The sequence below is a fragment of the Nilaparvata lugens genome, chromosome X (genome assembly GCF_014356525.2).
Source record: "Nilaparvata lugens isolate BPH chromosome X, ASM1435652v1, whole genome shotgun sequence".
Lineage (NCBI taxonomy): Eukaryota > Metazoa > Arthropoda > Insecta > Hemiptera > Delphacidae > Nilaparvata > Nilaparvata lugens.
In genome coordinates, this window is record NC_052518.1 from 18,514,565 (window position 1) to 18,526,903 (window position 12,339).

The following is a 12,339-nucleotide window of genomic DNA, read 5'->3' on the forward strand; positions in this document are numbered from 1 at the left end:
GGCAATGGTATAGACTATAGAGAGCATAAAAATGCATAGATTTAATTACGGTATACTAAAAATGCAAAAATTAAATATGTAATGCTCTACATAATAATTAACATAAGTTCCTCATTAATTTATAGGTGTTTATTTTGAATACCGTATGACAAAATAATTCATTCGATTCCACCCGCCATCTATCAAACACCATTTTACAAAGTTAAAGCTTTTATTACTCAGCAAACTAGAATAATATGATAAAAATATAAAAATTCCAACATTAACTTATATTATATTTATAATATTCATTACGGTATATCATAAATCAATTCGTTGAATAAAATGGAATAATTCATTTTATATATTGTAATAAACTAGTCACCCCCTGGGTTGGAGAACTCGCGCATTAACTGTTGTATTCTTTGAAACCCGTAACTTCTAATTATACAGATTTGGTAAAAATTATGGAAACAGCTTGATATTTCTTCTACAAGAATAATTTGGCAGTAGGTTTCATATTGGGGATCCTATTTGAAATGAAAAATTACTCTTCTAAATTACTTTGTCACTTCAACGTCTTTTGTCCCTCATTATATATCATAATCAATTTTCTTAAATGAGATTAAGGTAAGCATGTGATACATGACTTTGATACAGAGTTCCAAGAGAAAATGAATTTCGAAAACCGCACATTGATATCTCAACCCGTATCAGCTATAGTTTGTTGATGTAAAAGCTGTAAATTATTTTGTAAATTAGCCAGCTGAAATCATGTGTCAGCGCATCAAGGACTGTCTATGTAATAGTTCCCAAATAGCCTCAGCTGATTTTAGGGATGAATGAATTGAAAAACTGTGTTAGATGCATGCAATGAATTTTACAGCTGAGTAAATGATAAATCACAGCAAGTTTTTTCTTATACACATTCAATATTATTCTTATTCCTGAAAAAGGACGAAGGAGTGAGTCAATTTTGTTGTCCAACGAACTTGATCTGTAAAAATATTCGAAGAATACGTGTACAAAATTTGAAGCTGATCAATGGCACCAATTCACCGAACTGCTAGGGGCGGGGGGGCAAAAACCAAGAGGTATGAGGGGGGGGGGGAAGGAATACCTCCAAAGGATAGAGGGTCTTGGGTTTTTCCCCATAAATGTTACATTCGAATATGTTATTATATTCTTCACTAGCCGTCAGGCTCGCTTCGCTTGCCATATCCGTCTAGCCTGGACCCCGACTGGATCGTCCAAAAATTATATCAGCGGTTTCGCTTCGTTCGCCTGCATTTTTCATTTGAGCATGCTTCATTTCATCAGAAAGTCAAAGTACTGAGAAAACGCAGAAAAGCTGAGAAAAACGTTGGAAAAACGCTGATTTTGGGCGTATCTTTGATGAAATATTAAAGTCACCTCATCACAAAATTTTTAGACCCTAGCTAAACCTCTGTACCAAATTTTAACATTTTCATATTACTTGATAAAAGAACTTAGAAAACTTTGGGCGTATCTTTGGCGTTAATTCAAATTCCTTCTAACACAACATTATTACAACCTAGCTGAGCTTCTGTACTAAATTTGAACAATTTCTGTTCATTCGTTCTCGATAAATCTGAGAAAGCGCAAAAAAAAAGGCTGGAAAAATGCTAATTTTGGGCGTATCTTTGATGTTATTGCAAATTCCTTCTAACACAACATTATTACACCCTACTAGCTGAGCTTCTTTACTAAATTTGAACCTTTTTTGTTCATTTGTTCTCGATAAAGCTGAGAAAACACTAAAAAACGCTGGAAAAACGCAGATTTTGGGCGTATCTTTGAAAATTTTTCCAAATCCGTTCTTAGTGCGCCTCTGAAGGGCCAACTGAACATACCTACCAAATTTGAACGTTTTTGGTCCGGTAGATTTTTAGTTCTGCGAATGAGTCAGTCAGTCAGTCAGTGAGTGAGTTAGTGCCATTTCGCTTTTATAGATTTTTTCCAGTTTTATACAAATGTGGTTGAAGTATCAATACAAACATAAACTACATTATTAGTTGTTAATGATATATTAAATCATGAAATATAGCCCTAAAGTAGGAATACACTGAAACAGATTTCTTAAAAATTATGGAAACAGATAAATTTTTCTTTTACAATGACAATATTTCATCTTTTTCATTGGGGATCATATACTAATTTGAAAATAACTTTCAGTGAGAAAGCTAAAGAAACATTAAGCTTTTCCCATGATTCTCATCAACTCTGTACATACATTTTTGATTGTCTGATTGTGCCCTTTCTTTTGCTTTCACTGTGACATCTTGCAACTTGTTAATTCTCTCGTTGAAATTTATGCAATCACTCACTTATTGTGCCTAGATCAATAATTGTACCCATTCTATATTTAAGCTTCAACTATACCATAGAGAAAAATATATTCTTCATTACTCCGTAGCCGTAGCCATACTTTCAAGGCAATTCTGCTACATTGTTGATACTGTAGAAGGAATTATACTACTGCTGTTTAAACAAAGTATTAAATCAGTATGAGATTCTAAGGATTCGTGTAGATAGACCCGATTTTTCATTATTTATCTGATCCTTGGGGGGGCCTAGGCCCCCCCTGCCCCCCCCCAAAGCTGATTGATTAATTCTTTCTTAAGTTATTGTAGAACATACAAACAGACGGACAACGACTTTGGCCTTGAGTGAGTCAAAATTGAGACCTAGCTAACACTCGTTCAATAATTGTATTTTATTAAATTATGCAATATTTTAATTTTCAATCCTATTTTCAACTGAATATTTTTTATTGATTTGAAAAAATATTTATTTGTCAATTAGATAGTTAATTATTGATATAGAAAACAAATTTATTAGGGTAAAATGGTTCAATAGTTCAAACAAAAACCGTAAGGTAGCGGTATTAGCAGTATAAAATTATGTGAGTTTAATTCAGTCGTTAGAGCATTATTAGTCGACGGAAAATATTCGGCGAAGAAAGTTCACTTCTGGTTTAATGGTGATTCATATATCTTGGTGAGTTTCAACTAGTTGAATTTTGGAGAGCGCATTTTTATTATTGAGTATACTTCAGTAAATATCATCCACTAGTGACTTGCGGTGGTGTCTCTACATTTTTGGAACAGGATTTTTTTAGCTATTTCGTGAATTATTCCAATTTTCTGTGATTTTACCAAGTTGAATAACTATAAAAGGTATCACATATAGTATAGTAACTGTTCCGTCAATATCACTAGTGACTTGCGGTGGTGTCTGCACATTTTGGAAACCGGACTTTTTAGCTATATTGTGAACTTTTCCAATTTTCTGTGACTTTCTCCAAGTTGAAAAACTAGAAAAGGTATCACACATATAGAAACTGTACCTTTATTAGTGTTATCATAGAAAATTAAGGATTTGTGCCTTATTGATTGAGATAATGAACAGTCGTCTTCTTCAAGATCTCCACTGAAAATCTACGTGTAGAACTACTGTATTTGAAAGAGGTTTGTTCCAAGAACTTTTTGTCGATTTGCCAACTTTGAAGAAATTGAATTTTTTATAAATTAATACAAGTTGCATCTTGTAAAAACATCAAGATATCCACTTCCACTTCTAAAATCGTTTTAGAAAAGCTACGGTATCTGTTGTTAGATATAAAAACTGGGACTATTGTGATGTTATTTCTGTATGATCTCTAGGCCTACATAAGACGCTGGGAATCTGCAAGTTCATAGATACTTTCACATAAGAATAACTGTTTTAAAACATATTCATATAGAAATTAAGTAGTTTTGATACTATTTCTCCTCAAATAGAAAGAATTAATCCTCTGAAATAGTCGCATATACCGGTAAGAAGCTACAATTTTTGTCAAATAAATAATAAAATTCCACTAAGAATCTGCGAAGTTTTGCAGATCTGCTAGAAAGGAATTATTCTCCTTTCAAATCACGTTTTGTTGTTGACAACTTCAATCTTGTATCAAAGAAGTCGACTTTTTAAACTTTGTAAACATGCCACCGATAAGAGAGGGTAGAGGACGATACACGGGATATATTCAAACAATCACAATACATGAGAATTATCATATCAGATTACTTTTCGTAACTGATTGGAATGTAGTGTACATGAAAGTCGATCGAACCCAGGAAGTGTCAGTAAGAAACGAAAGAAGGCCTTCTTGGTTGGACCATGATACCAGAAATCAAAGAATTCAGGTTGTACCAAGATTTCACGTTACTGTTGAACGAACACGCTTTGTTGACTACCTAAATGCAACCCATAACAATCGCAACCAATGAACCAAATTATGACAGCAAATGCAAATAATCAAATTTCTAAATTATATAGCAATGAATACGTTTTGAGATCATTTCAAGTACACAACAGATAAATCAATCTATTATTATAAGAGAGCATGAGTAGAAAAAATGAAAAATGTGAGTTGTAAGATACCTAGATTTATTTAACCTCTCCTTATTTGCACAGTATTTTATTATGAATACCTACTTTGATAGAGTACTGTATTGTGTAATACACTACTACTGTAACAATGTATCATATAATGTGGATAATAATTATTCTTATAGAGTACGGTAGGCCTATCATATTGCTATTAGAGAGAATGATAATGATTCTCAAGAACGGTGCAATGAGTTTCAGTTTTTATCAGTTTAAATATGAATATTAATTTGTCCATAACACTTGAAAAAATAGAATCAATAGATAGAAAGATTTTGAAAAATTATTTTATCTAATTATCCTTAAGAAGAAATTAAGAAAAACACCACTTAAGACACACCAGGCCGCAATAAAAGGATACCATTATGCAATTCATATGGTTTTTTTAAATGAAAGGGATTTCAATTACAAAAATAATATTCAATAATGAATTATACAATCCTGTATTTATTTATTATCTCTGATTAAGACTTGTTTAAGTTGATTATTGTTTCTGTTTTTCATTTGAATCTTATAGCAATTGAAAGATAATAATTATTGTTTCACTGTAATACTTTTCAACTATAAAAAATTATGTTCAACTATTTGATTAATGGAATATAGTATTGTGCATATTTTCACTATGGAATTCAAATAAACAATCATTATTGTGTAGTTGGATTATTGATTCATATATTAATTAAACCTTATTGTTATTGATTCACCTTGATAACTAGTGAGTGTTTCATTAATTAAGCGAGTTGTAAGTTGAAAAAAAGTTCCAACATCCTGAGTCAGATGCTTGACTTGAAATGAGCTTCGATTGGTCTTATTCGTCTTGCTTCCATGATATCAAGCCATGTAATTGAACATCTATCAAGATGATTGCTTTTCAATGTAGTCCTACCTATAATACGAAAATGTATTTGCTTAAAAGTTTGGATACAACGTTTTGATTCAAACATGGCTAGTAATTATCGAATATAGAAGGAATTTACTAGTTTACTACAAGGAAATTTAAATTGAATTCATTATGGAACTTCCAGAAAAAATACCTGACATCATAAATTTTCCAGGCTGTTTAGCTTACCATATACTATATATATATATATATATATATATATATATATATATATATATATATATATATAGTATTATATAATATTTATATATCATTGACTTACAATGTATCAGCATCTATGACTCATTATGCACAACATTTCGTTTCCTGTACTACGTTTTTACTAGTGAGTGCCTATTTAATGAATGTTGTTTCCGTAATATTGAACTAAGAATGCCATTTAATAATGAGTCACATCCTAATAATGCTATTAAATCCTCGCACAGTTTTATCATCATGAGTTTTGCAATGAATTTCCAATTTACTACTATAACTACACTTATATAAAGCGGTTGAAGTATAACTGTCTCAGAAACAATGAATGCACTTCACTACTGCATTTATTCATTACATTGTTTTTACGACAGGTGATGAATTGCTCATCATTTACTGTGAATTAATCAAACGCTAGTCGATTTTTAATTTTTATTAAAACTATTGTTTGGGTCTCTCATATATCTCTGTTACAAACAAAATATTCTGAAAATCATTGATTTTAAGTGAACTTTACATTCAAAAATATTTATCACTCCTAGAACAAACAAATTTTGGATACATAGCTGATTAATTCAGTATTTCATTGATAAGGTGTATTGTAAATTTGAATTTTACAAAATGCTATTTCATGTTGTGAAAAGTAAAAAACTAACAGTATGGCCCGGTTGCACAAAAGCCTGTTTAATTTTAATCATGATTAAATGCCACGAGAACCAATAAGAGAGGGCTGTTTTGAGAAGAAGGCTTCTCTGATTGGTTCTTCTGGTTTTTAATCACAGTTAAAAATTAACAGGCTTTTGTGCAACCGGGCATAAGTATTAGTTGAGCAAAAATAATCTAGAGTAGTTGAACAATATTCATTATTCGTCTGGAATATGAGACTCTCATAATATAGTCTACTATAATATGAGATAATTTGTATTTAGAGATTATTTACTCAATGTTTAAGTGAAACCATATGCCTTTCGCTCTGTATTATAGCTTCTTTTGGCATGAAATGAAATGAAAATATCTTCTATTATAGGTGAGTTAGAACTTTTAAGTTATTTTCACCACTCAACCTTGATCACTACACCAACAGAGTGTAATAAACTTCTACTAGCAATATTAATTTAATAATAGCCTGAATCAAATTCTACAGCAGAGAAAGACGTGATTAACAACTTATTATTTATTTGAAATATTAGGTATAGTTAAATACATTGACAGAAGAGAAATGTTTTGTTGGTCTGGGCGCAAATGTACTTCCACGGTCATTTTTAGGTAACAACCGTGGAAGATGATATTCTAGAGCATTGTTCCTCGGTATGAAACATATCTAAATATAATTTTCAAACTGTCCGAACGTCCTTAGCTACTCACAAAGCAGCTTGTTTTTTACTTACTATTTTTTAACAATAGATGCGAACATACGGAGGTGGAACTTGCACAATTATTTATGACAACTAGGTAGTGCTAAAAAAATGATGACAATTCTTCAATTTTCCCAAATAGCAGCTATATAGTAAAGTCCACGTTATAATGACAATGAATAAAGATAGAAAAATAGCGATGCCGATTCTCTGCATAATTTAGTTATATTTCTACACTGTCAAAAACATACTTGGCATCGTTGTGGACCTAGAAAAGGATAGTACCACCGGCTTTGTCGAATGATAGACAAGGATAGCAAAACCAAAGTTGATCAAATACTGTCATTATAACCTGGACCTCACTATAGTGATAGGTGACCGCTGAAGGTTTGTTACAGTGAACGCCTATTAGGCATGCTGCTAAAGTTTGCCTCAATAATTAAACAATCTCCATTTGCTTTGCATGTTATTAGTGAAGCGATTCTAGATTATCTCAAACAATAATAAAACGTTACATAAACGTAAACCCTTCAAAGGTAGGTCACCAATAACGTGCCATAAATTCTCACTAAATTCGTTCAATGTTAATAAAAAATGAGGTGTCAATTGATTTGTAATCTAATTTACTAAACAAAGTTAGCCCTGTGGTTTTTCTGTAAAATCAACGGCTTTTTAGTTATTCTGGAAATAAAATTTTAAACGGCCGCCTTTGTTTTATGAATTTAAAAAATTGTCATGATTTTTTTGTAGATCTGTTTAATTTTCATAAATGATTTTGATAAAGTATCACTCCCATATAGGAAAAAGTATTAAGTGAAAACAACAGAATTGCGGCTGTGTGAGTAACTAAGGTCTTTCGGACAGTTTGAAAATGATATTGCGTATTCAAGAACAATGCCTTAGAATAGGGCGAGTTTTAAACCACTTTGCATAAGATGATCACTGAAATAGAATTTTTTTTTCAATAATAATTGTAAAAGACAATCCTTTTGATTAAAGAAATCTCCTTGATGTGAAATGAAGGTAGAGAATGTTTTTTTAAATCGTTTATATTTTGTAACAAAAGTATTCAACAATAATATTAATTATAGGATGGTTAAGCCCATTGAAACTGTAATCATTTCAAATTGTAAGAGAGTGAATCAGTTTGATTGCGGGCTACTGGATGCACGATTATCGGTGTTAGTGGTGGTTGAATCAGTAGTGGAAGATTGAACGACAGCACCATTCACTTTTCCAATTTGTCTATTGATGGCCTGGGCGTTCAGGTACCAGAAAGGCTGCTTCTCCTTTGGCCAAAATTGAACTTGGTTTCTGAGATTGACATCCTCGACTGGCACATTTGATGAGGAGTCTTCGGATCCCTTGCTGCGATCAAGTATGGCTTCTTCTTCCTCGTATGCGGATTGCGGCCTGGGATACATGGAGCCAGCGGGTGCGTATGACGACCGGTAAATTTGTCCGCAGGTCGCACCAACTCCAATCACAAGTAGTAAGATGATGCTCTTCATCTGTCAAACATGAAATCAATCAATCAATTTTAAAAACAAACATTTTGATACAAGAAAGTTGTAGTACACAAAACGATTTTTGTAATTTTGTTGTGTATCTCAATATGCAGAAGACTATTTCCAATAAACATTCTCAATGAATTTGGTCATTCCCTAGTAAAATATTATATTATTTATATAGAAGTGCCGGTTAAACAATGAATAAAAACTTAGTGAAAATGGATTATGGAGGATGGCACCATCTCTTGCCCTTGTCAGAAAACTGCTATGATGACTAAATAATATTACTGATAAATACTACTAAAGGCCTACATTATACTATTATTGATTGAATACTAATATCTACTAGTGTACTATAAATAAGGTAGTGGCATTTGAACAAAAGGAGGCGATACTTTCCACTGTAAAGGTTTACCCTCAGTTTATTTGAAAAGGTATATCTATTGAAAACTTATTTTTGCTCCATCCTCAGTAAAAATCTTTCCAATTCCATCATGAAAAAGCGTTAAAGTTTATGCTAACAGCTGTGAGAAGAACTAAAATTAAAAAAAAAAAATGTGTAGCTAATTCTATAAGAAACCAAAGTTTTCAACTGTCAAATAACCTTCAATAGAAATTTGATTATAAGGTATAGTAATGTATAATCTGAATTTCTACTGCAGATGAGTAGATACAAACTTTTATTCAAAGACCAAACTGATTTCACGTTTAAAATGTTTGGTATGATATTCAAGATTTTTCCCAAAAAGACAATAAAAATTGGAAAAATTAGGAAAATATCTTACTGTTCTTAATATTGGAATTGATTTTTTAGAATATTGTGGAGCTGTAAGTATCCAAGAATAGTATCTCATCTACAGCTACCAGAATATTCTTCATTTTCGAAATTTATATTATTATTTTTGATGGAAGGAAACCTCCTATGGAAGCGACAGTCATAGTTACATAATTCTATTATAACACAAAATATTAAGTTTTCTTCTACTGTAGAATGAGGACAATTAGGTAATAAAAACACAGTGTATGTTCGTTGTTATGTATCATCACTAGGTACCGTACCTAATGTATTAGAGTTTCAATTATCCTATCCATCCAGTATTCAGATACGGTACAGATTGTTTTGCACCACTTTACTTATTGCACATATTTCACAGTGCTGGAATATACAGTATTTACCACTTTGTCGTTGTGTTCCAATCCAAAATCTATATAATATCACTAACAATAAAATATAGACTATAAGCTATATGATCGGTCATTTGAAGTGTGAAAACAGATTAATAAATGAATTAAAAGATGATAATGATGAATCACAAAATTTGAAATTATTCAGGTATACTATTAAAGTTGATCATTTTTTGTCCAGAATGATTGAGAAATGGTCAAAAATTCTTCAGATGTACCAGTAGTATTGTTCTCCATTTTCTACTGTTTTACACTTTCAATGAATCACATTTTTATCCAAAAAGGACAGAATATAATTTTGTAGACAATTCAATGAAGAAGCTAGAATATTCAACTCGATTATCTCGTTAAACACTTCATAATATTTTAAATCTTCATATTGCTCATAATAGGTAATGCTTTTTAAGCATAAATCAAAATGACTATTGAGATTGAGGCAACTCTCGCATAAAAGAAAAAAATGTTTAGAAAGTTGAATGTTTTATCAATTTTCAATAAAAAATTAAACAATTCAAGGACACTAAATTTTAACATCTTAGACAACCTATGGAAGTTGATTTAATATTTTAGTAAAAAAAACTCTAGTACGAAAACTGTCTCAACTTATCAAAAATGTATGAATACATAAATTTATAATAAACTAATCCTATATCTAATCTAAGAATGATAGAACATATAGTGAGATTATAAACGGTATATGTAATAGAGAAACGATTTCTTCTCTGATAACTCTATTCTTCATTATAATTTTATTATGAGATGATCTTTCCTGTTACGCTATAAGCACTTTATTAGCACTATAGCCTACAATTATTCCAAATTATAACATGTTTCTATTTTAGATAAAACTACGTATCATGTTCCCCTCGCCACTAAAACAGTATTTCAAATTCAATATCAGTAGCTGAGAATTAAAGTGATTTTCAAAACAAACGTTTGGAATGATAAAATCTTTTTAATACCGTATGCGTTGATGCTGTAGATATGGACTTCTTCATAGTTAAAAAATAGTTTTATTTTTGTTAAATAATCCATATTTATTGGTTAATTTTCAATTTCATTATCCATTATGATTGATTAGTTGAGGTTTGTATTAAAGAGTTATTTGGTAAATTTGAATGTGAAAAAATAAAACTGTGTTTATTCAAAAAGTTTAGGAGTTTGTTTAAAGCTTACCAATATTGGTAGATATCCAATTTGTAACATGAATCATCAATCATATCATACATGGTAGACTATCTCTAAAAATGTTGTACTTTGTGAAACTTTATGATTGTAAATTATGAATGAGTAGATTTTTTATTGCTCATAGTTCAATTGTTAAGAATGAATGTTGCTAATCAATAGAATTCCAAATTTTCAAAACATGAGTCAATAATACATGATAGCTGGAATGTAATAATGTTTGTAACGTGTAATAATGTGTGGAAATTGTAGATTGAATGTTTAACTAATTGTTTTTCAGTCTTACCTTGACGATTGGTAGGAAACTAGATTGAAGCACACAGCTGACTGGCTAACGAGAGAATGATGAGTTCGGCATCAAACAGTCGACTAAAATATTTTATATTGTGATAGCATAGCAGAGTTTCTAGGCAAGCGCAGTGGAGACTGGAGACCGGCTTTTCAACTTTGATGGCTAAACCCATGACGTCACGATCTGATTCCTATTCCAGTCAGTTGGCCAGACAGAGATGGTTGCAACTTTCCGCGATGAAGACAAGGGAAAAGTTGGCTGGCTAAGTGCGCACTTGATTATTGCACGAAAAATAAAACAGCTCACCTCCCAACGTCCCAAGAGAAACGGAAAGTTTCTAACTGCCTTTCGGCACAATTGCGAAATTCACTCTGGCACAATTCCTTAGGAAACATCTTCGATGCTTTCCGTTCAGCCAATTCTGACAGTTTTAAGTGAAGCTGCTATAGTAAGATCCTGTCATCATTCCTTATGAAATAACGTTAATGTTTCCCATACAACCATCCATTGCTGACCGTTTGAAGTGAATCTCCTGGCAATCATACACACTTTCAACGCAGCTTCCTCAATTTACAAGGAAGACTCTGTGCAAATAATAATGGTAATCTACATCCTGCCAAGTACATTCCTGAGAAGGTGATATCGATAAAATAATAAATATTGTATCCGACTTTCGTCGAATCGAAACATGATAAATTATTTTCTGGTTTCCTTCTTTTGTTCAGTTGAAACAACATTTCGAAATTTTTTCCTTATTACTACAAGAATTATTCATCTCATTCAAATGCTACCTACAGAATAATGTTGTCGCTTATTATAGTCAAATCATACTTTCTGAGCATGTATGATAATATATTACTGGAAATTCTTAGCAACATGATTTTTTTAGAATTTGTTTTATCATAGTCCGTAGTCAATAGTTTTATCATTTGTTTCATAGTCCGTATGCCCGCACATTCCTCATTATATATGTGACCGAGATTCTCAAGTTTTCGAGAGTATTAAAACATGTCAATCGATTATTAATTATTTTTTCGCAAAGCTCCCAACTTAGTGACTTTAGCATCCAAAATTCTTCTGTATGGCCAAAATTCAAAAGTGCTTTTATAGTTTAATACAAAACTCATTCTTCAGGGTGATAATTCGTCAGTCGTCATAATTGATACTGTTCTTATCAAATTTTCCCCTTTTCTGCCTTGAATTTCAAAGGTTTCGTCGAGTTTTTATAGGATTGTACAGATATTTGTTAGCAGGTGCACATTTGAAAACTATTGCAAACAGAAAGACCTA

At 31.6% G+C, this 12,339-nt stretch overlaps 1 protein-coding gene across 1 annotated transcript; it reads right to left on the reverse strand.

The window, feature by feature from the left end:
- Positions 1 to 7,909: 7,909 nt before the first annotated feature.
- LOC111045174 lies at positions 7,910 to 11,342 on the reverse strand. The gene is made up of 2 exons (XM_022330498.2): positions 11,044 to 11,342; positions 7,910 to 8,387 (listed from the first exon to the last, which is right to left on the reverse strand). The coding sequence occupies exon 2, from the start codon at positions 8,385 to 8,387 to the stop codon at positions 8,019 to 8,021; it is 369 nt and encodes a 122-aa protein (XP_022186190.1). The 5' UTR covers positions 11,044 to 11,342; the 3' UTR covers positions 7,910 to 8,018.
- Between the last annotated feature and the right edge of the window lie 997 nt (positions 11,343 to 12,339).